Genomic DNA, 26,270 nt, shown 5'->3' on the forward strand with positions numbered 1-26,270 from the left:
GGCGGGGAGGAGCCCGCGGGGCGGGGCGCGCAGCTGCTCCGGGGCGCGGGTCCCCTCCCCATCGCCCCCCCAGCCGCGCTGGACAGGTGCGGCCCCGCCCCGCCCCGCGCGCGCCCCCTGTCGGCCCCGCGTCTCCTGCGGACCTCGGCTCGCCCCCAACCCCACCCGAACCAGGCTGTGGCCTCCCCAGCCCAGCCGGACGCCGCGGGCTCCTGCGTTCCCGTTCGGCTGACGGCCCTTTGCTCGCCACTGGGTGTTTGCAGGGGCGCCGACGGGGGGACGGGGCCTGGCGGGGCTCGAGGCGGAAGCCGCACAAAGCGGGTGCAGAGCGGCGCCGCCGCGCCAAGCCGGGTAAGCCCGGGGCTGCGCTCGGCTCGCGGGGGAGGCCGGGTAGGAGCGAGAGCCGAGGGCTGCAGGGGCAGGGGCTGGGGGAGGGCAGGGAGGGCGCCCTGTGAAAGGAGGGCGGGGCCTGGGCGAGCCAGCGCGCCGGGATGGGTCCAGTCGAGTGCCATTTCCAAACGTGACCCTGGAGGTGGGCCGCGCTCTGAAGCGCTCACAGTGCGCACCAGGCTTTGTGCCAATCTCTCGGCCACCGTCACTCCATCACCTCCCCCGGGCTCTCGGCCACCTCACCCCCTCGCCTCCCTGTGCCCTCGGCCACCTCACCCCCTCACCTCCCCAAGTGATCCTTGCCCACCTCACCCCCTCGCCTCCCCAAGTGATCCTTGCCCACCTCACCCCCTCGCCTCCCCAAGTGATCCTTGCCCACCTCACCCCCTCGCCTCCCCCGTGCCCTCGGCCACCTCACCCCCTCGCCTCCCCCGTGCCCTCGGCCACCTCACCCCCTCACCTCCCCAAGTGATCCTTGCCCACCTCACCCCCTCACCTCCCCAAGTGATCCTTGCCCACCTCACCCCCTCACCTCCCCAAGTGATCCTTGCCCACCTCACCCCCTCACCTCCCCAAGTGATCCTTGCCCACCTCACCCCCTCGCCTCCCCCTGTGGCCGTCCAGATCAAGAAGCCGCACATGGACCGGGGTAGGCTGCCCACGGCCGCACAGCCGGGCACTGGACTCGGAAGCTTGGGCCCTGCGTATCTCTGCACTTTGACAAAGCCACAGAGGAGCCTCAGGGAGGAAGAGTTTGTTCCCGGTGGAAATGGCCGGCAGCGGGGTCCAGGGTGTGGACTTCAATGCAGGCAGCTTGTGGAGGGCACAGGCGTCATGAACTTCATCCCCCCTTGTGGCGCCAGGGCCCTGGCTGCACCGCTGGCAGCCAACCCTCAGCAGCCCACGGGCCTTGAGCCTGAGAGTGGCTTTTCACTCTGTTTTCCTTTGGTTTACAAGACCAAGAAAAACACGATTGTGGGTTAAAGCCCTCTGAAATGACTTTGTGACCCCCTGGGACGCGCGGAGGGATGCCCTGAGGGTCCTGTCTCAGGGAAGCAGCTGAGCAGCAGGACCGGTGGTGGGACGTAGCGGCCCAGCAGCTGCCCCGGAGGCCACGGAGGAGTTTGTCTTGCATGGGGACGCTCCTGCTGCAGCTGTCAGGGCAGCGTGTGGCAGAGGTGGTGCTGTCTGACTCTCAGGTCACGAGGAGTCAGCTGCTGCAGCACCCAGACCTCACGGGCCACACAAGAGGCCACCCGGCTGTGTTCCGGCTGGCAGGGCCCTGAGGACTCAGCCTCGCTGCCTGCAGGTGGTCCCAGACCCCGCCACTGAGCCGTCCTCAGGAGCGGTGTGGAGTGCTGAGTCATGGCCCGGGTGCAGACTTGTGGAGCAGAACACATGCAGGCGTGGTCTTTGGGCTGCTTGTCACGCAGCTATGGTAACGGTGACGCTGATCACTTGAGAATGACTCCCATGAGACACGCGGACAGACGAGACCGAGGGGTCTTATCAGAGGTTTCCCAGGTGGTAACCAGCAGGCCAGGCTGTCTGGCCTCAGAAGCCATTTCACAAGATCATTTCCAAACCCTGAAGTGGAGAGAACTGCACAACCGACTCATCTCCCTGATTCAACAATGACCCAGTCACAGCTGACCTCAAATACTGTCGCCCCTTGGCTGCTGGGTTGTTTTGAAACAAATTCTATACACAGTGCATCATTTCACCTGTAAATTCTTCAGTATTCACCTCTAAAGGAAAATCTAGTTTATTAAACATTCTTTTTTTTTTAAGATTTATTTTATTTATTATTTGAAGATCAGAGTTACACAGAGAGAGGAGGGACACAGACACAGAGAGAGAGAGAGAGAGAGAGGTCCTCCATCCGCTGGTTCACTCCCCAATTGGCCACAACTGCCAAAGCTGCGCTGATCTGAAGGCAGGAGCCAGGAGCTTCGTCCGGGTCTCCCACGTGTGTGCAGGGGCCCAAGGACTTGGGCCATCTTCTACTGCTTTCCCAGGCTACAGCAGAGAGCTGGACAGGAAGTCGGGCAGCTGGGTCTTGAACAGGCACCCATACGGGATGCCAGCGCTTCAGGTCAGGGCGTTAACTCACTGCACCACAGCGCCGGCCGCAAACATTCTTGTGACACCAACGTCCAGCGAGTTGATGCAGTGGCCCGAGGCAGCTAACCTGGACAACCAAGCGGCTGTGTTAGGAAGAGCTCAACACTCAACACAGGGGTCGGTTGGTTTGTAGGTATTAACGGTTGCTCCGGGATTTTGCTAGAAACTAGGATGCCATTTATCTGGGTCTCTGAGCTGCACAGCTTGATGCTGAATGAAAGTGTCTTAAGCCACACATGTTCAGAACAGGCTCTTTTCTAAAAACCTGAACTCCAATTCCATTTTAAAAGCACAGGTCACAGTAGGCTCTACTGGCAGCCCAGCGAGTTGGCAGCCAGGGCTCCCTAAACTATTATCTCTGTGATCTGTACTGATGAACCCAGCTGCGCTGCTGGTCTGTGACAAACGAACATCCTGTCTAGGCTGTCCTGAACTAACCCTCCTATTCTTGCCCTTCCTGCTGAAAGGGATTACTGGTAATACGTTTGTGTAATTCAGGACTCCCAAGCAGACATCTACAGCAAAAAACCAACCAGCGTGAAGCACCCAGCATATGGGGTCTGTTAAGTAAGCGTTCCATAACAATCAGGATCCTGGGCCGGCACTGTGGCGTAATGGGTAAAGCCACCACCTGCAGTGCCAACATCCCATGGGTGCTGTTCCCAGTCCCTGCTGCTCCACTTCTGAGCCAGCTCCCTGGGAAAGCACCTGGGACAGCAGTGGAAGATGGCCAAGGTACTTGGGCCCCTGCACCCACGTGGGAGACTGGGAAGAGGCTCCTGCTCCTGGCTTCGGCCTGGCTCAGCCCTGGTTGCGGCCATTTGAGGAGTGAACCTGCGCATGGCAGACATCTCTCTCTAACTCTGCCTCTCAAATAAATAAATCCTAAAAAAAAAAAAAAAAAAAAAAAAAAAAAAAAAAAAAAAAAAAAGAAAGAAAGAAAGAAAGAAAGAAAGAAAGAAAGAAAGAAAGAAAGAAAGAAAGAAAAAAACATGTGGAAAAGGTTGCAGGAGAACCAGAGTGGGGCCATCACCACTCATTCTCCATTTCTCCCTCTCTGTATTTCAAGTAAGTAAAAGCAATCTTGAGACAAACAGCAAGAGCAACAAGCGAAGTACCAAATGCTGGTGGTAGCACCCGGTGCTACCCCGCTGCCATACACCTAGGCAAGCCTCCTCTGGGAGCTCAGCCTCACCCCCCCCAGCCCTGGGGCAGGAGGCCCCCAGAGGCCAGCAGTACTGGCTGCTGGGTGCCCAGGCACAGCACGGAGCCAGACCTCAGCAAGGCCTCGGGGCACGCCATGGCCTGTGCAAGCCGGTCAGTGCCTTCCCAGCTGGCTGCTCCTTTCCCAGCAGCGCCTGGGGGGTGAACCAGGGGCTCCTCCCTGTGGCTTTCAGATGCCTCCGCTGGCGGGTCCCGAGGCCCAGGCATGCCCAGCCGTCTCCTCTCCCACCTGGACACGGCACGCCTGTCGCAGCGCTCCAGGGAGATGAGATTCTGAAGTCTCATCCCCCAGACAAGCGGCAAAAGAAGACCTGCCTGCTGCGGGACCCTTCTGGAGAAAGGAAGGACCACCGTGATGCTGGAGACAGGCGCCTGCTCACGTCTGGTGACGCGGGGCACCCGTGAAATGCTTATCAGTTTCAGAGAAGACGTCAGGAAGGGAAAATAAGAGCTTTTCCCTTTCCCCGGGGCTTCCCGGCAGCCTCTGCCGGGGTCTCTGGGTGTTCCTCATCCACCGAGCAATTTACTTATTTTTAAAGACTTATTTGAAAGACAGAATAAGAGAGAGAGGGAGGGAGAGATCTTCCATCTGCTGGCTCCCTCCCCAAATGGCTACAACAGACAGGCCTGGGCCAGGCAAGCTCCATCTGTGTCTCCCACGTGAGTGAAGGGGCCCAGGCACTTGTGCCGTCATCTGCAGCCCCCCAGTGGGTGCAGGGCCCAGGCACCAGGGCTGTCACTGTGGCTTCTCGGTGGGTGCAGGGCGGAGGACCGGGGGTGGGGGTTGGGGAGCTGTCACTGCAGTTTTCCAGTGGGTTCAGGGCCCGGGCTGTGGCCGGACCAGCGGTGGGGGTTGGGGAGCTGTCACTATGGCTGCTCAGTGGGTGCAGGGCCCAGGCGGGGGAGGTCACTGCGGCCTCCACGTGGGTGCAGGGCCGAGGACCAGCGGTGGGGGCTGGGGAGCTGCTCAGTGGGTGCAGGGCCCGGGCGCTGGCAGGTCACGTAGGTGCGAGGGGTCTCCCAGGGTGCGGACGGGGCTGCACGGGAAGTGGAGCGCTGGGACGCGAAAGCCGACCCGAGATGCGGGTGTCGCGGGCTGACCCCTGCACAGCACTCGCCACGCACTGGTTTTTGGAGGGGACCGTTGCGGACTGCAGACCTGGGAGCCAGGCGCGCTGGAACTCTCTTTCGGCGTCTTTCAGAGGCTCGTGGCCAACGGCCCCTCACGGGCGGGCCCCAGGGGCCGACGCTGGGCGCGAATTTAATCCGGTCGTGCTGGGCCCTCGGGTGCTCACTGGTCCTCGCGCCCCGCACTCCGCGCGGGAGGCAGCCGCACGCACCCTGCCGGAAACGCCCCGGCCCCGGCCCGCGCGCGGTCTCGCGAGGATTCCCGCGAGGATTCCCGGGGCGCGCGCTCGCCCGGCGTTGCCGGGAGACGGCGCAGCCGCGGCGGCGGCTCGTTCGCGCGGAGTTCGCGGCTGGGCCGGTCAGCGGCGCCATGGTGAGGACTGGCGGGAGTCGGGGCCGGGGTCCGCGCCGCGGGGTCTGGGCCCGGCGTCGGCGGTGCCGGCCGCGGGCGTCCCAGCGAAGGCGGCCCCGGGTCTGAGGTGCCGGCCTCGCGTTTGCGGGGGATCCCGGCGCGCCTGTGGGACCCGCGCTGTCCCGCGTCCTGCGCTCGCTGGGGTGTTCCTCGCGCCCGCCCCGCCCGCCCGGCTTGCACGGTGTGCAGACTCGAACGCCTGGGTGGCGGGGCGTCGCCTCGCAGGGGCTGCGGCGCGCGAGGACCTCCGGGCGCTGGGGCGCTGGGCGCTCAGAGCGTGCGGGGCCCGTGTCCAGGCGCTCCGGGAGCCGCGGCTGGCCCCGCAGCGGGCCGCGAAGTGGCGCCGAATCTTCCTCCAAAGCCCTGCGGGTGGGGGGTACGCGGACGGCCCGGTACCTTAGGAGTTACGGTGCTAGTTGCTAGTCTTGAAAAGCAACGGGGGAACATCAAAATAAGCTTGCGGGAATGTGGGCGGTTTTCTTTCTCTCGAATCTGCATGTGACATTTGCAGTAAGTCTTGCAAGTGCGTGGCATGGAGGGTGGTTGGGAGTAAGAGAGACAGGATAGGGTTTGGAAGTTCAGTCCGTCCCGAGCCTGGGCGCCCTGGGCTGGGGAAGAAGCCTTGCTCTCAGCCCGGTCGTGATCACTCGCAGTGGGTGCCGTCTGCCCAGGCTGTCTAGATGCGGGTTCTCGGTGGAGTTTCATATTCGGGAAAAGGAACCCCCAGATGGCCAGGACTGATGGTTTTCCCTACGTCTGCCTGCGGTGGTTACCGGGCATTATGGCCGACCCGGTCACATCAGCGAGGGACTAGGGGTCTTCCTTTATGAGCATATACCAAGGGGTGAGTGGGTGTGCAATGGGTGCCTGCCTTTTGGAAGGAGAGCCCGTTCCTCTCTGGCCTCGCCATGTGTGCCGAAGGGTAATCGTGTGGCTGAGGCGCAGGGCAGATGAACACGCTCCGTGAGTGCTCTTCCGGGCACCCCAAGGCCCTGGACAGAGAGGGGCACGTTCTGCAGCGGGGACTCGAGCCCAGCCGGCCCAGGGGGAAGGCCGATTGGCGGTCACCCTACGTGGTCACCCCACGTAACCGTCAACAAAGATGGAAGCAACCTTCTCTTCTGTAAACAAGGCTCCCAAAAGGAAAGGGAAGAAGGGCAAGGCCAAGGGCACCCCGATCGTCGATGGACTCGCGCCGGAGGACATGAGCAAGGAGCAGGTGAGCTTCCCGAGCCCGTCTGCCGCCCCTGTGCCCACGTGTGCCCACAGCTCTCCAGCGCGTTGCGTGTCTGCTCGCGTGCCGCGCAGCCGCCTGCAGCCGTGTTCTAACAGGGTGGTAGGAATGTGGAAAGACATGGTGTCCTGGTAGGAAAGCTGTTTTCCGGGGTTGGTGTTTGGCCTGGTGGTTAGGACACCGTGTCCCTTATCCGAGGACCTGGGGCTGGTGCCCGCCCTGGGTCCTGACTTCAGATTCCTGCAGTGCAGAGGCTGGGAAGCAGCAGCGATGGGTGCGGTGACTGGGCCCCTGTTTCTGACGTCCAGCTTTGGCCTGGCCCTGTCCGGGCTGATGTGGACGTTGGAGACTGAGCCAGTGGATGGGAGCACTCTCTCTCTCAGATAATTAAAAAATGAAAATATTTTTAAATGCTATTTTTGTAACCCTTTCAGGTAGCTGGTGTTTGTAGAACTGTTCCCATAGCACATACATGCAGCGCATTCTCTTTTATTTTATTTCCTATTAAGCACTATAGCAAAAAGAAAGTCTTTAAGCAGAACGTGACTTACTTCAATCACATTGTCTGAGTCTGATTAATCATTCTTTTTTTAAAAGATTTATTTATTTGAAAGAATTGGGGGGTAGGGAGAGAGAGAGAGAGTGTGTGTGAAGAGAGAGAGATCTTCCATCTGCTCATTCTCTCCCCAAATGGCCACAACCAGGGCTGGACCAGGCCAAAGTCAGGAGCTGGAGCTTCCTCCGGATCTCCCACGTGGGTGCAGGGCCCGAGCACTTGGGCCATCCTCCGCTGCTTTCCCAGGCCATTAGCAGGGAGCTGGATCCTACGATGAGCAGCCAGGACTCAAACCCATGACCACGTGGGCAGAAGCTTCCCCCGCACCACAGCGCTGGTCCCTCGTGCTTGTTTTTACAAACGTTCCAACAAGGAGGAACAGTGTCCGGCTGCCTTCGTTGTGGCCTTCTTATTTGGGGCATGGGGTGATGTCTGTAGTTACTTTGAGACATTTTAAGCTGCTTGTCCATTTTGGTGTAAAGGGCTAGAGAACATCATGATGTCATTAAAATCTCACTTCCGATTGGGACACGTGGCAAACGCGGTGTGTCCTGTGGCATCCGTGTTGGCGGGACGCCCCCCCGTGAGTGTCTCTGGGGCCTGAGGGTGCTGTGTGAACTCAGGTGGCAGGGTTAATAAGCCCGAATATGAAGGAGCTGAAGTGCGAAGGGGTGCTCCAGGGATGTGCGGGAAGACCACGCAGTGCCGGCAGAGGTGTGGTGTGGGCGGGTCCGTTAGGCTGGCGGGGGAGCGTGGGTGCACGGGCGTTGCAGCGACCCTTGTGCTGCTGTCTGCTCCCTGTGGAGGTAGAGCTGCCGCGGCAGCAGGCCTGACACAGGCCTGGTTTACGGCACGTTGTGCAGTCCAGGAGTGAGGACAGGGACTGGCATCACCTGGACACGCGTGCCCCTCTGCTGAGGACATGTGCGCAGTCTATTGGATTCTAGTGCTGTTTTCTAATTTTTCAGGAGAAGCTAGAAATCTGGATATTTATAAGAAATCTAAGTGTTGATTGATGACGAGATCTAACTCTGTGTGAGCCACACAGAGCAGCTAGGTACCCTGGTTTAACTGTTTGTTCTGTGACCTGGTGACACGTGCCATTTTGCTGCAGCATTTGTGAGATTCTGGGGTGGCATCCTCCCTCAGAGGCCTTTGCCCTGCCGAAGTCCTCTGTGCTGCGCCCCCTTTTCTCTTCAAGTAAGACGTAGTGGTTTCCCTCGGGGACAAGGTTTTAGGAGAGAACAAACTTTACAGAAAGTGACCTGTGGCTATACCTGAAAGAGAACTAAGTCTTTATTTTTTTTTTTTTAGAGATTTATTCTATTTATTTGCAAGAGTTACAGAGAGAGAGAAAGAGATATATCAATATGAATATCAATCTTCCATCCACTGGTTCACTCCCCCAAATGGTTGCAATGGTCAGAGCTGAGCCGATCTGAAGCCAGGAGCTTCTTCTGGGTCTCCCACATGGGTGCAGGGGCTCAAGTACTTGGGCCTTCCTCCACTGCTTTCCCAGGCCACAGCAGAGAGCTGGATCCGAAGAGGAGCAGCCAGGACTTGAACCATTGCCCTTATGGGATGCTGGTGCTGCAGGTGGAGAATTAACCTGTGCCACGGCGCCAGCCCTATAACTAAGTCTTAAGTGGAATGAGATGCCAGGAAAGCTGAAGCCTGTCCTACTTTTTTTTTTTTTTTTTTTTTTGACCTATTTGTAGTTTTGCAATAGGCTGTGGGCCAAACCCTCTTGTGTTAGGAACCTTCTGGTTCTCTGTGCTTTTACTGACATTGTGCCTTGAAAAGTGAATGTTCTTTCACTTAATGTTATTTTGTGAACATGTTTACATGCTTCTTCTAATTTACTTTTATTTATCTGCTTAGTTTTGCTATTATAATACTGCTGAGGCTAAATATCTTTGAGCCAGAAGCTCTTGTGTTTCTTTTGAGAAGTTTCCTCAGTATGAATTCCCAGGAGTGGAAGGAAGCTTATAATCGCTTCATGACTTTCAAATTCAAGAGAATTCTGCCACTTACTGCATGTATCCCGTTCTGGGCCCTTCCTAGTACCTATTTTACCTTTTCCTTTTAGCTTCTATTTATTAGTTGAGAGCGGCCCCTCCCACCTTCTGCCTTGCCCTTCTCTGTCCACCCGCCCCCTGCTGTGTGTGGGCCCCTGCTGGGAGCCTCCCCTCACCCAGCTCTGCCCGCCAGGTGGAGGAACACATCGGCCGCATCCGGGAGGAGCTGGACCGGGAGCGGGAGGAGCGCAACTACTTCCAGCTGGAGCGAGACAAGATCCACACGTTCTGGGAGATCACGCGGAGGCAGCTGGAGGAGAAGAAGGCTGAGCTGCGCAACAAGGACCGGGAGATGGAGGAGGCCGAGGAGCGGCACCAGGTGGAGATCAAGGTGAGCGGCCGGCCTGGCTGTGCCCACCAGCAGGTTGCTGGGCTCTGTCGTCTTCTCATTCCCTTGTGTCCTTTACCCTGGAACCCACAGGTGTCTTTCTGGCTTTTGTTTTGTTTTCATAAAACTTCATCCCTGTAAGTTCCATGCCGCAGAAGGAGCGTGGGCTCTGGGGGCTTGCGGACCTGTTTGAGGCCAGGCTTTGCCGCTGAGCGCTGTGGGAGCCGGGTATGTGCTCCGTGCCTCCTGTGTGCGGTCGTGTGGACGAGCGCCTGTCCCCCCGCCCCGCAGGTGTACAAGCAGAAGGTGAAGCACCTGCTGTACGAACACCAGAACAACCTGACTGAGATGAAGGCCGAGGGCACGGTGGTGATGAAGCTGGCCCAGAAGGAGCACCGCACGCAGGAGGGCGCCCTGCGCAAGGACATGCGGGCGCTGAAGGTGGAGCTCAGGGAGCAGGAGCTGGCCGGCGAGGTGGTGGTGAAGAACCTGCGGCTGGTAGGTGTGAGACCACCTGGTGTGACAGCCAGCCTGGTGCCGCCGCAACTCGGGATTTTTAAACAACCGAGGGTTCCTGTTTTTACGTCAAAACTCTGCATTTTTGTATTGCATTTAAAATTTCTTTGTTCTAAATGTGTAAGTCAAACCTGATTTGGGGGCCAACAGCAGAGTTCTGTCTCAGATCTGAGCGACAGATTGACTTCCCCAAGGGACGCCACCTCGGGACCTTTCACCTGTGCTGCTGACACCTGCCACCGGCTGCTTTTCCTAGGAGACAGCGTCAGACGTGTGCAGAAGCACACACCAGCCCTGAGCTGTGCACCAGGTGAACGTCTGGGCAGCTGCGGCAGTTAGTCCTGCTGGCTGGGCTCACCAGCATTTCGTTTACTTTTTTTAAGATTTATTTATTTATTTGAAAGTCAGAGTTACACAGAGAAGGAGAGGCAGAGAGAGAGAGAGGTTTTCCATCCACTGGTTCACTCCACACGTGGCCACAGTGGCTGGGGCTGGTGCAGGGGCTCAAGCACTTGGTCATCTTCCGCTGCTTTCTAGGCCACAGCAGAGAGCTGGATCGGAAGTGGAGCAGTGAGAGGAATGGAGCCTGGTTTCAAACTCCCTGCCCTCTTTCTTGGACTGGCTCAACCTCTGTTCTGTAACCCCTCACCCTCTCTTCGGTTTCCCCCTAAAATAAAGTCTTTTCTACTTAAACAAACAAAAAAGTGGAGCAGACGAAGTCAAGCCATCATTGGAGTTGCCAGCGTTGGAAGCAGCGGCTTGACCCACGTTGACTTTTGCACAGTCAAGTTTTTTTTTTTTAATTTTTTTTTATTTTTTTTTTTATTTTTTTTATTTTTGACAGGCAGAGTGGACAGTGAGAGAGAGAGACAGAGAGAGAAAGGTCTTCCTTTGCCGTTGGTTCACCCTCCAATGGCCGCTGCTGCAGCCGGCGCACCGCGCTGATCCGATGGCAGGAGCCAGGAGCCAGGTGCTTTTCCTGGTCTCCCATGGGGTGCAGGGCCCAAGCACCTGGGCCATCCTCCACTGCACTCCCTGGCCATAGCAGAGAACTGGCCTGGAAGAGGGGCAACCGGGACAGAATCCGGCGCCCCGACCGGGACTAGAACCCGGTGTGCCGGCGCCGCAAGGTGGAGGATTAGCCTATTGAGCCACGGCGCCGGCCTTGCACAGTCAAGTTTTGAGTGAGTCTGGGGCTGAGCCATTCTGAGGGGTGCTGGAAGTTTCTAGGTAGCGACTGAGACACGTTGGCTGAGTGCACTTGGGTACCAGGCCCTCAAGAGGCCTATTCTAGGGGGCTGGTGATCTAGAAAGGAGACGAGACAGTGCACAACATAGTATATAGAATTTGAGTGACAGACACTCACAGGTATGGCTCAGCTTAAGGGGGGGTCCCTGTTGGAGGAGCAACGTGGTGCAAGAGTGGGGAGCAGGAGTGAAGGGAGGCAGCCGTTTCCTCCGAGGGCTCTGGGAAGCACTCCCGGAGGGGGCAGCGTCTGGCAGAGGCCAGAAGGAAGGAGGTGACAGCCCCAGAGAGGGGCTGGGCCCATGGGAGGGCCCAGAGGCCAGAGGAGCGAGGAGTGAGAGGGCTGAAGGGAAGCCGCAGGGCTCGTGGGCCTGAAAAGCCACAGTGAGTTGGCTGTCAGTAGCGTTTTGAGAATTTGGGCAGAGAGGAGCTGCCTTTGACTTCAGTTTTCAAGGTTGCTCCTGGCTGCTGGATTGGGCAGAGTTTCTTCACACGTTTGTCTCATGTCTGGAAGTAGCCCAGCCTTGACAGAAGCTGGAGGGAACTTCAGTGGCAGCGAAGACTGCATTGTGGGCCGCTGTAGCTCCGACTCTGGTTTTGGGTGAGCTGAGTGATGTGAGGCTGTCGGCATAGCCTGAGTCCTAGATAGGAGGCTGTTACATAATCAGGGCTCTCCTTTCTAGAGCAGTGAAAAGATTGCTCTAAAAATAAATTTTTATTCAAAAACTTGCAGTAATTGCTTATCATGGTACGTGTTGAGTGCTGCTCTAAGCACCAGTGAGGCAGAGTAGCAGGAGCTGGTGAGGGACCTGGAGAGCCCACAGTCGTGCGTAGACAAGGCACTGCTTCTCAGCGTGTGAGAGATGGAACTGTGCTCAGTGCCTTGTCTGCCGCTGCTCTCTCAAGCTTGGTAGGAGGTGACCCAGCCGGCTGAAGGAAGTGCCCTAAGAGATACGGGGGTTGGATTGGGGTCGGTACTGTGACGTAGTGGGTAAAGCTGCTGATTGCAGTGCTGGCTTTCCATATGGGCGCTGGTTTGAGTCCTGGCTGCTCCTCTTCCGATCCAGCTCCCTGCTATGGCCTGGGAAAGCAGTAGAAGATGGCCCAACTCCTTGGGTCCCTGCACCCATGTGGGAGGTCCAGAAGAAGCTCCTGGCTCCTGGCTTTGGATCGGTGCAGTTCCCGCCGTTGTACCATCTGGGGAGTGAACCATTGGATGAAAGACCTCTCTGTCTCTCTCTGTCTCTCTCTCTGCCTCGGCCTCTCTGTAACTCTGCCTTTCAAATAAATAAATCTTTAAAAATAAAAAAAGGTGTGGAGGTTGGGGCAGGTACTTGCCATAGGGGTTAAGCTGCTGCATAGGGCACCGGCAGCTTGTAGCATACCCGAGTGCCTGGTTTGAGGCACAGTCCTCTGCTTCCCATCCAGCTTCCTACTCTGGTGCATCCTGGGAGGCTTAAGAAGTTGGGTCCCTGCCGCCCATGTGGGTGACCTGGATTGAGTTCTTGTGTCCTGGTTTTCACCTGGTCCAGCCCTAGCTGCTGCAGGCATTTTAGGGAGTGAATAAGTGGACATATGGACAGTTTCTCTCTGTCTGCTTTTCCAGCAAAAAAGGTACCATCTTAAGAAAAACAGGAAGAAATGTGTCCCATGTCAGAGTGCCTGGATTTGACATCTGACCTGCCCCTGGCTACACACTCCACTGTTTGCTAATGTAGACCCCAGAGGCAGTGGTGGTGGGCTAAGTCATTGGGTCCCTCACACCCACATGGGAGACCACTGGCTTCTGGCTTGGGCCTGGCCCAGCTCTGGCTGTTAATGGGCACTTGTGGAGTGACCATTCCAGCAGATAGAAGCTCTCTATTCTGTCTCTGTCTCTCTGACTCTTAAATACAGAAGAGGGGAACCAGAAAGCATGGAGGTGACCAAACCATGTTAGCCAGCAGCAGCGCAGGATTTTCTGAGCTGGATGTCTCCTGGAGGGTGGGAGTGTGGTCAGTGCAAAGGAGGGGCGCTTCCTCTGGTCCTGCTAATAACTGACGTTCTCCTCTGCAGAAACACACCGAGGAGATCACTAAGATGCGGAACGACTTTGAGAGGCAAGTTCGAGGTCAGTCTCTCCCATTCACACTGTGCAGCCTGGGGCCAGACCCCGCCGACAAGAAGCAGCCACGTCCAGAGCTTGCTCAGTCAGGGTACATAAAGTGGATCAGAGCAGCCCAGGAATGCAGAGAGCTCACTTCCACGAACGCTTGGGACGCTGCGCTCCCTCACTTACCTGCTCCTGGCTGGGGTCAGCGGCTGCCAGCAGGCATTTGTTTTTTTTTATTTATTTTATTTTATTATTTTTATTATTATTATTTTATTGACAGGCAGAGTGGACAGTGAGAGAGAGATACAGAGAGAAAGGTCTTCCTTTTCATTGGTTCACCCTCCAATGGTCGCTGTGGCTGGTGCACTACGGCCGGCGCACCGCGCTGATCCGAAGGCAGGAGCCAGGTGCTTCTCCTGGTCTCCCATGGGGTGCAGGGCCCAAGCACCTGGGCCATCCTCCACTGCACTCCCGGGCCATAGCAGAGAGCTGGCCTGGAAGAGGGGCAACTGGGACAGAATCCAGCGCCCCGACCGGGACTAGAACCCGGTGTGCCGGCGCTGCAGGCGGAGGATTAGCCTATTGAGCTATGGCGGTGCCAGCAACCAGCAGGCGTTTGTTAGTCACTCTGGTGGCAACGTCGGAGGTTCATCTTCTCCAGGCCTCCTGGTCGTCCGGTTTCAGAAGTCGGCCTGGTTTCCAGTAAAGCCTTGTCATCTTTGGCTGCTCCAAGGCCATACGGGCCGTGGTTGGTGCCCGCCGGCACTGGCTGACGCTCAGCTGCTGGGAGCCCTGGCAGAGGAAGGCAGCGTATGCTGAATGTGTCCCCTGTGCGCCTCGGCAGGAACGATCCACCTGCACCGTCCTGCTCTCCTGTGGAGACCTTTATGCACCTTGGTCTTGGCCGTGGAAGGTGTTCTGGGGCCCTGTTCACAGACCCCATCTGTGTAACTGCAGGGGCACCTGTTCTTCCTCTTGTAAGCTTCTGTGTGCGCTGCTGCCTTTCAGAAATTGAGTCCAAGTACGATAAGAAGATGAAGATGCTTCGGGATGAACTTGACCTGCGGAGGAAGACTGAGATCCACGAGGTGGAGGAGAGGAAGAACAGCCAGATCAACACACTGATGCAGCGCCACGAAGAGGCCTTCACCGACATCAAGAACTACTACAACGACATCACCCTCAACAACCTGGCCCTCATCAACTCCCTTAAGGTGCTGGGAGACACAGTGTGCCTGTCTTAAAGCCCACTGGAGGATGCCCCTCTGCCGTCCGTCCTTTGAATTCACAAACGTGCCTAACTGAAGCCAGTCAGAGCATCTGCCTGGCTGCACTGTAGAGGGAAGAAGTGGTATGGGAAGGCTCAGGCACACCCGTGGCCGGCATACGGCTGCGGTGCACTGGACTGGATGGCACGGAGTCACTCAGACGCTGGCAGTGGTAAGGTTTCCACAGCAAGCCAGCTTTGATGGAATCCCAAAGTGTCATCTCTCTGCCTGGACGCTGCATTCCTAGAAAATTCAGAATCAGTTAAAACTGTGTGTAAATACTCTGTTTATACACGTACCTGTTGGTGAGACTGAGGACAGCTGGCCTTGCCCTGCAGGCCGTAGCCCCTCGTTTCTGCCCAGCTAGCACCTCCCGTACCTCTGCTTGTGCTGACAGGAGCAAATGGAGGACATGCGGAAGAAAGAAGAACACCTGGAGAGGGAGATGGCGGAGGTGTCCATGCAGAACAAGCGCCTGGCCGACCCGCTGCAGAAGGCGCGGGACGAGATGCACGAGATGCAGAAGCAGCTTGGGAACTACGAGCGGGACAAGCAGATCCTGGTTGTGAGTGTCCTGCCCACTTCTCTCCTTCCTGGGCTCAGGAGGGAGCGAGCGGCGGGGAGACGGCTGAGACGCCTGAGTGGCCTTTGCCCTTAAGTCAGGAATGGAGGGCTGGGGGCTGCAGTCTCCTGTGTGTGGCTGGTGCCGGCCTGGGGATGTGAAGTTGGCGGGTGTCCTGGGAGATGGCCCTAATCTTTGATCGTGTCCCACCAGCTGGCCGTGGTGGGAGGCAGCTGCTTGCATCTTCACACCGGTGGTTTCACTCGGTTCTCTGCGCCCTGCCTGTGTGTGAGGGATGCCTGTGAGTCCTGAGTGATTTCTAGGTCCCGTTGCCTGTTGTCTCTCCAGTGCACAAAAGCGCGTTTGAAAGTCACTGAGAAGGAGCTGAAAGACCTGCAGTGGGAGCACGAAGTGCTGGAGCAGCGGTTCCTGAAGGTGAGCGAGCACCGGGCTTGCCTTCAGTGTGGCCAAGACCCCTGCCAGCTGGTCAGGGCTGTCCTGGGGCCTCGACCCCTGTCACCCGCTCCAGGAGGTTTTGACAAGCGGCTAGTTTCTGGGTTTGAAAGCTGGAGTTCCTTTTTAAAAAAAGATTTATTTTATTTATTTGAAAGAGGTAGAGAGAGAGGTAGAGACAGAGAAAGAGGTCTTCCATCTGCTGGTTCACTCCCCAGATGGCTGCAATGGCTGGAGCTGCGCCGATCGAAGCCAGGAGCCAAGAGCCTCTTTTAGGTCTCCCACGTGGGTGCAGGGGCCCAAGGAGTTGGGCCATCTTCCACTGCTTTCCCAGGCCACAGCAGAGAGCTGGATCAGAAGAGGAGCAGCCAGGTCTAGAACCAGTGCCCATCTGGGATGCTGGCACTTCAGGCCTCTGCCACAGCGCCGGCCCTGAAAGCTGGCGTCCTTAATGCTGGCTCTGTACTTCACGCAGCTTGTAGGAGGCAGAACCTTGGGGCCTGTTCTGCAGAAGGTGGCCCGGTGGTGGTGGCTGCGCCCTCTCTGTCTCCTCAGAAGCCGGCCTCTCACACAGGTTGGGGTAGCTTGGCCCCTCACGGCAGCCCTTTTCATCGCCCTGTGTCACGTTCCTGAGCACTAGCCTAACTGTACAACGTGGCACTGTCCATCGTGCAGGTGGAAAGGAGCCGACCTGCTGCCCAGTAGTGGCCCTCAAGGGGGAGGCAGTGTCGTGAGCCTCTTTCTAGACATGGTCTTCTTCCTGTGTGCTTTACTGTAGAAACTGGGATTGTGTTGTAACCAACACTTGCATTTTTTTTTAAAGGTTTGTTTATGTATTTGAAAGTCAGAATTACAGAGAGAGAGAAAGAGAGATATCTTCCATCCTTGGTTCACTGCCCAAATGGCTGCAGTGACCGGAGCTGTGCCAGACTGGAGCCAGGAGCTTTTGCCAGGGGCCCAAGCACTTGGGCCATCTTCTGCTGCTTTCCCAGACACATTAGCAGGAAGCTGGATGGAAGAGGAGCAGCCAGGACTCGAACCAGCACCCCTAAGGAATTCTGGCTTTGCAGGTGGCAGCTTAATCCGCTGCGCCACAGCACTGGCACTGCTTTTGACACTTGTGTGATGTCTTCATTCCTGTACAACACAGTCAGTAGCAGAGTTAGGAGAAGAGGAGAGTAGTTCTACCACTGGGCAGTGTGCTGGCTTCCAGACTGGCCATTGTGGGGTGCGTCGGCAGCAGTGGGATTCCAGGACCGCTCAAGGGGCCCCCCACCTCATAAATGCTTCCTGCTGGCAGTTAGATGCCTTGGATTTCACACACAGGTGGTCAGGGACAGGTGTCACTTGAGGTCAGAAGCAGTAGCTCAGGCTGTTGACCACTTGTGGATTGGCTTTTAGCTGGGGCTGCTCCAGCTCCCACCAGGATGCCCCTTTGCTGCCTGAGACCTTCCTGGGGGGAAGGTCTCCCTCCTGCCTTCCATTTCGGATACAGTTGCACACCTTTAATTCTGTGCGTGGAGGGTAGGGTAGGTAGCGTAGGTGTGGGCGCTCAGGTGAGGTGACCTTTGTCACACAGAAGCAGCATGTGCCCAGCAGGGGCAGGGGTGGGAAATGACCTCTCGCCAGGGACATGTCTGCAGGTAAGCGTCCTCGATGCTTACCCCAGTCCCGTCTCTGCAGGTACAACAGGAGCGCGATGAGCTCTACCAGAAGTTCACGGCCGCCATCCAGGAGGTGCAGCAGAAGACGGGCTTCAAGAACCTGCTGCTGGAACGCAAGCTGCAGGCCCTGAATGCCGCTGTGGAGAAGAGGGAGGTGCAGTTCAACGAGGTGCTGGCCGCCTCCAACCTGGACCCTGCCACCCTGACGCTTGTGTCCCGCAAACTTGAGGTAGGCCTTGGGCAGGCTTCTGAGGCGGTGCGGGCCAGGCTGGCCAAGCGGTGGGACTGCTCACTGCTGCCCCGTGCCTGTGTGGGCGGGCAGAGACCTCTCAGGTGACCGCAGGGGAGCTGCTGGTGGTGGCCTCTCAGGCTGTCGTTGCCAGCTTGTGGACACGTCAGTGGGGCTGCAGGCTGTCAGTCTCCCCCAGCCCCTCCTTCCTTCATGGTGCCTGAGACTCAGCCCCTCCCACTGCAGCCACCCAGACTGGCTCACGTCAGGTTCTTGTTACCTGAGCACAGCATGAGGACGGGTTCTCTGCGGGCCTGAGCTCTTCAGCGACAGACCCAGACACAGGCCTGGGGAGCAGCTGCGTCCCTGGGCTCTCCACCTAGGAAAATCACAGCCCCGGGGGCCCCCAGGAGAGGGTGGGTGGGGAGAGCCTTAGGTTGGTGGAGCAGGGGTAGTGAGGTCTCAGCAGACCCAGAACATTCACTCATTTGTGTCCATTGTTGCCTGCGGTGTTGCTCTCCTGGCCCTGGCATGGTGGGGGCAGCCTTGGCCCCCAGCAGACAGCTCGGGGATAGAAGAATCTGAAGCCTCAGACAGCCTCGTAGCTCAGCTTCTGCTGGTTGTCCAGCTTCCACAGCTAGGCCTGCGTCCATCCCCAGTAGCAGCAGGTGCAGCTCCCGCAGGGGCCCTTGGAGACAGACACAGGTCCTCAGCCTCTGGCTCAGCTGCTGCTCCCAAATTGGGCACAGCTGATCTCAAAGCCTGCAGCCTGCCCATCGAGGGGAGTCCCTTGTCCCTGAGATGGACCCTTGTGGGGCCAGTGGACTCCTCTCTGTCCCTCCTCCTTGTGCTGAGGTCGTCAGAGACACAGATGGCCTGGTTACAGATTTGAAGTGTCCTCATAGTTGATGGAGGGGTTTTGTTTTGTTTTGTTTTCCCCTAAAGATTTATTTATTTCAAAGGCAGAGTTACAGAGGCAAGAGAGAGAGAGAGAGAGAGAGAGATCCTCCATCTGCTGATTCACTCCCCAAATGGCTGTAATGGCCAGGGCTAGGCCAGGCTGAAGCCAGGAGCCAGGAGCTTCCTCCAGGTCTCCCACATGGGTGCAAGGGCCCAAGGACTTGGGCCATCTTCCTCTGCTTTCCCAGGTGCATTAGCAGGGAGCTGGATTGGAAGTGGAACAGCCAGGACACAAACCAGTACCTGTTTGGGATGCCAGCACTGCAGGTGGCATCTTTTTTTTTTTTTTTTTAAGATTATTTATTTATTTGAAAGAGTTGCAGAGAGGCAGAGAGAGAGAGAGAGAGGTCTTCCGTTCGGTGGTTCACTCCCCAAATGGCTGTAATGGCTAGAGATGTGCCGATCCGAAGCCAGGAGACAGGAACTTCTTCCAGGTTTCCCACGTCGGTGCAGGATCCCAAGGACTTGGGCCATCTTCTGCTGCTTTCTCAGGCCATAGCAAAGAGCTGGATTAGAAGTGGAGCATCCAGGACTCGAACCGGTGCCCATGTGGGATGCTGGCACTGCAGGTGGCGGCTTTAGCCACTATGCCACAGCGCCAGCCCTGACAGGTGGCATCTTAACCCGCTGTGCCACAGCACCGGCTCCTGTGGAGGTGTTTTATCCTGAGAAGTATTACAGGTAGCATTTTTCAGGTGATTTCATCCACACACTGTTCAGTAGAATGTGAATGCCCAGCACTGACTTTGTGTCGGGCCTCCTTGTCTGTTTGAAGGGAGACATCGTAACAGGGCCCTCAGCTGCACCTGTGACTTGAAGTGATGGGAGCCCCGAGTTGTGGACATGTAGACTGGCTCAGAGAGCCGGAGGGGAGCAGATGGCCAGTGCAGCATGCATGCGAGCAGAGAGGTGTAGGGGTAGGGAAGGCCCCTGCTTGTGGCCAAGCACAGGGGAGCAGCAGGTGCAGGCCCAGAGGGCAGCTCTGTTTGCAGGACCTTGGATTGCTTGGAATAGGCTAGAATAGGCTGTCAGGCCTGGGATGGTGCAACCACACAGGAGGGGAGGCAGCAGCACGGCCCTGGCATTGGACACTTGTTTCCCCTCTGCTCAGGATTGGACCCCTGTCCTCCGGGCAGGGCTGGTCTCCAGGAGCACAGGCAAGTGTGGGAGTGAGGTCCTGCTTTTGGCAGCAGGTGGAGGGACCTGCCCGTCTTCCTCAGGAAGATGGCCTCTGTGCTGCCGATGGAATGGCCAAGTGTACCTGGGCCAACTCTGCTGAAGTGTTAAAAGTTAGGCGCCCGTGCTGTGGCATACTGGATTAAGCCTCTGCCTGCAGTGCTGGCACCCCTTATGGGCTCCAGTTTGAGTCCCAGCTGCTCCACTTCTGATCCAGCTCCCTGCTGATGTGATGTGCCTGGAAAAGCAGTAGAATGTGGCCCAAGTGCTCCTACCTAGGGCCCCTGCACCCTGTGGGAGACCCAGAGGAAGCTCCTGGCTCCTGGCTTTGCGGCCATTTGAGAAGTGAACCAGTAGATGGACGATCTCTCTGGCTCTGCCCCCCACTTTCTTTCTCTAACTGCCTTTCAAATAAATAAGTGTTTTTTAAAAATCCATATTTTTTAAAGAAGTTGCCGAGGCTGCTTGTTCCTGTTCGAGAGGATATCTGTGTGTGTGGTTCCAGAAGTTTAAGAGTGCGTGGGTGGCGCCCTGAGCTCCTCTGGGCTCCCTACTGGAGAGGCCCATGTGCAAGCACGTGTCCCGTCTCCCCTCTTCTTACTGCTTGCTCCCCTCCCGGAGACCTTTCCTGCTGACACGTCTCTCCTCAGGATGTCCTGGAATCCAAGAACAGCACCATCAAGGACCTGCAGTATGAGCTGGCCCGGGTCTGCAAGGTATGGACACGCACCTCGGTCCCCTCCTCAGGGCTGCTCCCTTGGTGCCTGGCTTCCCAGACGGACCGTCCTGAGGACCCCACCTGTCCTGCTTCATGCTCTGTTGGGTGAGGTGGGCGTGGCTGTCCCGTGTGAAGGTGCAGGTAACAGCCTGCCCTGGGATCGGCCGCTGGTGTTTCCTGCTCTGTTCCTCCCTGACACTGTGGTGCTGCTCTGGCCTCGGGCAGTTGGAGGAGCCACCTCTGCTGTCTCAGATGAATGCCCGCTGTCCCCTCAGCATGGGCAGTCAGGGCCTCACCCCTGCAGTCTGGAAGTGCACATCAGCAGCCTCCTTCCGCAGTTCCGAGGGGGCTTAGACCCCCTGACGCTGGTGCCTGGGCCCCTGCTGTCACCCGTCCCCTGTGCCCGAGCGAGGCGTGGGCTCTCACCAGGTATCCCTCCCTACATGGGGAGACACAGCTGGCCAGTCTGCCGCCCTGGGAGTGTGACTCAGGGACACCCTTGGTTCTGTGGGGTGGAAGTCGTATCCTGGTTCTGTTGTGTGGGCTATGACCAAACGGTCCTGTCTCCCCGATATGTTAGGAACCCCCAGATGAACCCAGCCACCCAGCCCGCCTTGGCCTCTCAGGCCTCCGCAAACCACAGCCAGGCCCAGCTCTCCCCAGCTTCCTGTCTGCCCGTCTCCAGCTTGCCCTCAGATGCTGATGCTTAACCACAGAGTCTGGGCCATCCGCAGTGCATTTCGGGGAGTGCTCATGGCTGCTATGTGGTTCTCAGCAGATCTAAACCCAGGGGGATGGGGTGAGAACCAGGGCCCAACCCTGAAGTTCTCTCTCAGGTTCTGTTCTGTTGGCCCTTTTAAAGTCAGGTTCCAAGCCCTGCCTCTTCTGCATAAGGGCAGAGACAGCCACCCCTTCTCAGTCCAGGCACCACGCTTTGAAGCAGCCGGTGAAACTTGCCGTTTTATGGGAAGCTGCGTTTCCCAGGGGTGGGGCTCCAGCCTGCTTGCATGGCTGCTGTGCTGATGCGACCAGTGCTGTCCTCAAGCCTCATTTCTCGGGTGGGTGGGGTGGTTTCCCTCCCTCTGGGTGAAGATGCAGGGGCCTTGTGTCCACCAAGAGCAGCTGGCAGATGCTGTTGGACACGGCAGGGCGGGGAGGATGAGCCCCATTGGGAAAGGCCTGGCGAGAGCCAGGAGCCTCTCAGGCCACAGTTCTGCTGAGTTCATTCTCTGTGCCTCAGTTTCCCCATTTGTGAAATAGGGCCACCTGCGTGTAGGCATATAGAGTGCTCAGCGCTGGGTCTGGCCAGAGTACAGCTGACAGATGTTGTCTTTTCTTTGACACTGCCGATTCCATCCCCATTGGCGCTGAACTTAGGAATGGGCCACAGCGTTTTGGCCACAGTGTCCAGGTGGACCCCCCTTCCTGCTGCTGCCCTGTCCAGAGTGTTCTGGCCACGGTGTCCAGGTGGACCCTCTTCTGGCTGCTGCCCTGTCCAGAGCGTTCTGGCCACAGTGTCCAGGTGGACCCCCCTTCCTGCTGCTGCCCTGTCCAGAGCGTTCTGGCCACAGTGTCCAGGTGGACCCCCCTTCCTGCTGCTGCCCTGTCCAGAGCGTTCTGGCCACAGTGTCCAGGTGGACCCCCCTTCCTGCTGCTGCCCTGTCCAGAGCGTTCTGGCCACAGTGTCCAGGTGGACCCCCCTTCCTGCTGCTGCCCTGTCCAGAGTGTTCTGGCCACAGTGTCCAGGTGGACCCCCCTTCCTGATGCTGCCCTGTCTCCACAGGCTCACAATGACCTGCTACGCACATATGAGGCAAAACTGCTGGCCTTTGGGATCCCCCTGGACAATGTGGGCTTCAAGCCGCTGGAGACAGCCGTGGTCGGACAGACACTGGGCCAGGGCCCTGCCGGACTGGTGGGCTCTCCGACATAGCTGCCCTGCCCAGGGCTGTCCTCTGTAGGACCCTCTCACCACTGTGACAGCAAGCTTTCGTTTTTAGATTTCTGCAGCAATTGAAGGTTTTGCACATCTGCTGTTGTCTTCTTGCCTGGCTCTGTGGAGGAGCTGCCTGCACAGGCTCAGCCCACAGCATCCTTCCCTGGGTGCATGTCCAGTCTGTGCCACAGTCGCCCCTCCTGTGCCTGCTCCAGCCACAGCCAGCAGCACTTTCTCTGAGGGCCCTTCCTTCACCTGTGGGCTGGCATGACGCCAGCAGAGCTCCCGCGTCACTCCTGTCGCAGTGAACGGCGCAGTTTGCAGATGGCAGCGTGGAATTTATTGCAGCCCACTGAGAAACTTCAGGGGGCCAGACCCTCACCCAGGAAGCAGGTGACCTCGGCCCCTGGGATGGTCGCAGACCCTCTGCTGAGGGTTGCGTGGGCGGCTCAGCCAGAGGGAGCGTCAGATGGGCTCCGTGTGCCACGCTGAACTCTAGCTCCCCCGGTAGGTGGTGTAGGACCATGGGCTCAGCAGCAGAGGCACGTGGCACTTCTGGGTCTCGTTCGTGATGGTGAAGACCACCTGAGAGAAGCAGAGAAGGTGGTGAGGGGCCAGGGCGTAAGAGCTGCTGGCCTCGGGCACTGGGCCCGAGGGTGGGGAAGAACCTTCCCTGGGCAAGTGCTCGCCCGAGGGACGGCCCCGAGCCCCTGGTTCTGCTGGCCTGTCACGTCAGGCCCTGACGGCAGCTCCTGGCAGTGGAGGAGGCAGTGAGCTGAGGATGAAAGGGGATGCGTCATCTGCCCACCTCCCACAAAGCCTGACCTAGGGGCAATCTAATGATGCCTCAGGTCCCTGAACACTTTTCTTGTGGGAGCTCAAACAGGTGAGCTCACCTGCCTGCCACCGCCCTGCCAGAAGTGGGATGTGTCTGCCCGTGGCACAAAGACGAGGCCCAGCCAGCTGGACCTGGCCTGCAGGCCAGTGAGTCAGGGGCCTCCACCCCTCCAGCCTGCCCGCGGCTCTCACCTCCACGTGCGGGTAGAAGCTCGCCTGCCCCCTCCTCTCCCAGTAGTCCTGAGTGTCGAACAACAGCTTGTAGGTGCCGGCCTTCATCTGGCCTGGTGTTAAGAGCCCGGGGCACCGACCATCTGCATCTGTGTAGCTGGAGAGAGGACAGGGCTGCAGAGGTGCGGTCAGGAGCCGCCCCACCCGGCCGCCTGGATCTGCAGCTCCAGGGGCCTCCTTGCAGCCTGACACAGACCTGGGGCAGCAGAAGACTGGAAGTTTCCAGGGTCTGCAGTTCCGCAGCCGAGAGAGACCACAGCACTGCCCACTTGAGAAATCACAACATGTGGGCCGGCGCCGTGGCACAGTGGGTTAAGCTGCCGTCTGCAGTGCCCGCATCCCACGTGGGTGCCACTTCGAGTCCCAGCTGCTACACTTCTGACCCAGCTCCCTGCTATGGCCTGGGAAGGCACTGGAAGATGGCCCACGTCCTTGGGCCCCTGCACCACATGGGAGACCAGGAGGAAGCTCAGCCCCAGCTGTTGGGGCCATCTGGGGAGTGAACCCATGGATAACACATTCTCTCTCTACCTCTGCCTTTCAAATAATTAACATTCTTTTTTAAAGAAAATAGATAATGCTATTCATACTTTTCTATAACATGTTTTTCATGTACTATGTTCTTAACTTTCTGGGTTGAACTGTAACTGCCCCCCCCCCCCCGCCACAGACACGCGCGCGCGCACACACACACACACACACACACACACACGGCAGCTGTGTCCAATGAGCTGGTTGAATGCTCTGAAAGCTTGTGGTTTTGCTCAGTCCCTCTGGAAAACCCTGAGGTTCCAACGAGCTGTCTGGGCCAGGCTGAAGCCAGGACCCAGGAACTGCGTCCTGGTCAACTTCGTGTCGGGGCCCAAGCTCTTGGACCGTGCCCCACTGCCTTCCCAGGTGCATTAGCAGGACGCTGGATTGGGAGCTGAGCAGTGGGACTCTGACAAGGCAGGTTGGAGGCTTCCCTTGTGTGCCCAGCTGTACGTTCGAGTTGTTTCCGTTCTGAGCATTGGCACAGCAGTGAAGACACTGCTTTGGGTGCGTGCGTCCACGCTGAAGTGCCTGGGTTCAAATCCTGGTTGTCCTCGACGCAGTGTCCTGAGTGAACGCCCTGGGAGACAGCAGGTGGTGGCTCAAGTGGCTGGATCCCTGACGCCCATGTGGGAGGCCTGGATTGAGTTCCCAGCTGCTGCTGCTGCTGCAGGCATTTGGGCAGGGATCACCATCACACTGAAATTTCCTTCCTCCAGATGAGGGGACTGGGGAACCCGCCTGGAGGGCCAAGTCCAGCCGGCCTGGGTTGAGCAATGTGCAATACTGGGAAAGCCTCCCCGGCAGGTCCTGGGCACAGGGCAGGGGCCGAGGGTCAGTCTGTGTGCCCTGGAGGCCAAGGAGCACAGTGCCCCATGGGCCTGGCTGGGAGTCCCAGCTTGCACCCCTCTTTGTGCCACCTGTCTCCCCATCTGCCCGCAGGTACCCAGAGGTCACGTAGACAGTGGGGCTCCTCTGATTCCTGCAAGCCCAGGGGGCCGTGAGGCTGCAGGACACCCCGACAGCGGCAGTGCTGTTCCGGCACTCACACCTGCAAAACAGCCACTGTGGCTTGTCCTCGGGTTTTCAGATGAGGCACAGGCTCAGGGTGTGAACCCAGGCAATGCGCACCCAGGCTGAGGCCCTCTAGGACCTGTGGGCCGTCGGATTCAGGGAGGACCTTGTGCTGGGGGGGGTCAGGTGCTCTGGACCGGCCTACCTTGTCCTCAGCTCCATCCACTGCTGGTCCAGGTCCTGCAGCCGGGACAAATGGAGGCAGAGGCCCTGAGCAGGAAGGCCTGAGGTGGTGTCCAGTACATGTGTGGTCAGTGGGCTGTCCACCGGCTCCATGCCACCGCCCTGGGCCACAAGAGAGCCAGGAGTGAGCTGCAGGGAGCCCCAGTCCTGTGTCCACACCAGCTGTGGCCCAGATTGTCCAGGGAGCCGGCTGGGTGCAAGGTTAGCTGGGATGGCAGTCCGCACGGTAAGGCGCCAGCCTGGCCAACAGGGCGGGCCGGGGGCCCTTCTCGCTTGCCCTCCCAGGCCGCACCCCGCCCCCGCGCCACGCACCCTCACCCAGCTGCTAGAGGGCCGCAATCCTCGCCCCTCAGTGCCAGCGGCCAGGGCCAGCCTGTTTGCCCCAACCCGGGCCTCCCCTGTACTTCCGAGCGGAAAGGGGCCCTGAGGGTTCAGGCGTGCGGCCCTCTTACCTCAGGGTAGTCCAGGTGTCGCTGGAGGACCAGCAGCCGCGAGGCCGCCCCGGAGCTCATGCCCCGCCCCAAGGCTCCTGTGCCGGGCGGGCAGACAGATCAGAGGTCACCCCGCCTCCGGGTCAGCTGCTTTCCCCACGCTAGCACCCACCTGTGTGGCCAGGCGGGGCCAGGGAGCCGCCCTGCCGGCCCCGCCCAGCGTCCCCCTATCAGCGCGGCTCCACCCCGTCCGCCAGAAGGGCCCCAGGGGCCTTGCCCAGACCTGTGGGGCCACGGAGGCTCAGGCTGCGGGGAGTGTGAGGAGGGGGACTCGGGGGAGCGCAGCCGCAGGGGGAGGGGGAGGGGGACCTGGCGGGCCGCCTGTCCGGAGGCCTCTCGGCGGGCCACGTGACCGTGCAGGAAGGGCCGTCGGGTGGCCGCGGGTACCTGGAAAAGGTGCAGCTGTCGGAGCTGTGCCCCCCCCCCCCCCGCTGGGCAGGAGGTCTCTGCTCCGCGGGAGGTGGGGGAGCCGTGTGAGAGGGTGCTGGTCCATCGTTGTAGTAAATTATGCAGCATCGGTAGCACGAACTTGGGATGTAGGATGTACAGCAAAGAGCTGGACCCGGTATTAGTGACCGGCTGCCTTGCTCTGGCCAGGGGAAAAGTTTTCCTTCCTGCGAAGTAGCTTT

General features: G+C 58.5%; 2 protein-coding genes and 1 long non-coding RNA gene across 6 annotated transcripts; 1 reads left to right on the forward strand and 2 right to left on the reverse strand.

Moving 5' to 3' along the window:
* The first annotated feature begins 14 nt into the window (after positions 1–14).
* DRC4 (dynein regulatory complex subunit 4) lies at positions 15–23,933 on the forward strand. Of its 4 annotated transcripts, none has more exons than XM_008251961.5 (11): positions 15–351; positions 6,411–6,497; positions 9,280–9,477; positions 9,766–9,972; positions 13,292–13,346; positions 14,337–14,542; positions 14,994–15,161; positions 15,507–15,593; positions 17,295–17,504; positions 20,291–20,356; positions 22,142–23,933. In XM_008251961.5, exons 2-11 carry the CDS (start codon positions 6,483–6,485, stop codon positions 22,289–22,291), a joined length of 1,362 nt encoding a protein of 453 aa, XP_008250183.1. In that variant the 5' UTR covers positions 15–351; positions 6,411–6,482; the 3' UTR covers positions 22,292–23,933. The 4 variants fall into 4 exon arrangements, with proteins under 4 accessions (XP_008250183.1, XP_008250182.1, XP_089175951.1 ...); XM_008251960.5 differs by lacking the exon at positions 15–351 and adding an exon at positions 5,119–5,239; XM_089319825.1 differs by lacking the exons at positions 15–351; positions 6,411–6,497 and adding an exon at positions 5,158–5,239.
* On the reverse strand, positions 2,169–5,159 carry LOC138846601 (uncharacterized). Its single transcript, XR_011384146.2, has 2 exons — positions 4,898–5,159; positions 2,169–2,581 (listed from the first exon to the last, which is right to left on the reverse strand). It is a non-coding gene; the product is annotated as an uncharacterized LOC138846601 (long non-coding RNA).
* On the reverse strand, positions 22,612–25,761 carry LOC127485720 (5-hydroxyisourate hydrolase). Its single transcript, XM_051828957.3, has 4 exons — positions 25,603–25,761; positions 25,113–25,252; positions 23,324–23,459; positions 22,612–22,879 (listed from the first exon to the last, which is right to left on the reverse strand). The coding sequence occupies exons 1-4, from the start codon at positions 25,660–25,662 to the stop codon at positions 22,790–22,792; spliced, it is 426 nt and encodes a 141-aa protein (XP_051684917.1). The 5' UTR covers positions 25,663–25,761; the 3' UTR covers positions 22,612–22,789.
* Between the last annotated feature and the right edge of the window lie 509 nt (positions 25,762–26,270).

The sequence above is a fragment of the Oryctolagus cuniculus genome, chromosome 18 (genome assembly GCF_051225735.1).
Source record: "Oryctolagus cuniculus isolate XC-2025 breed Fujian yellow rabbit chromosome 18, ASM5122573v1, whole genome shotgun sequence".
NCBI lineage: Eukaryota > Metazoa > Chordata > Mammalia > Lagomorpha > Leporidae > Oryctolagus > Oryctolagus cuniculus.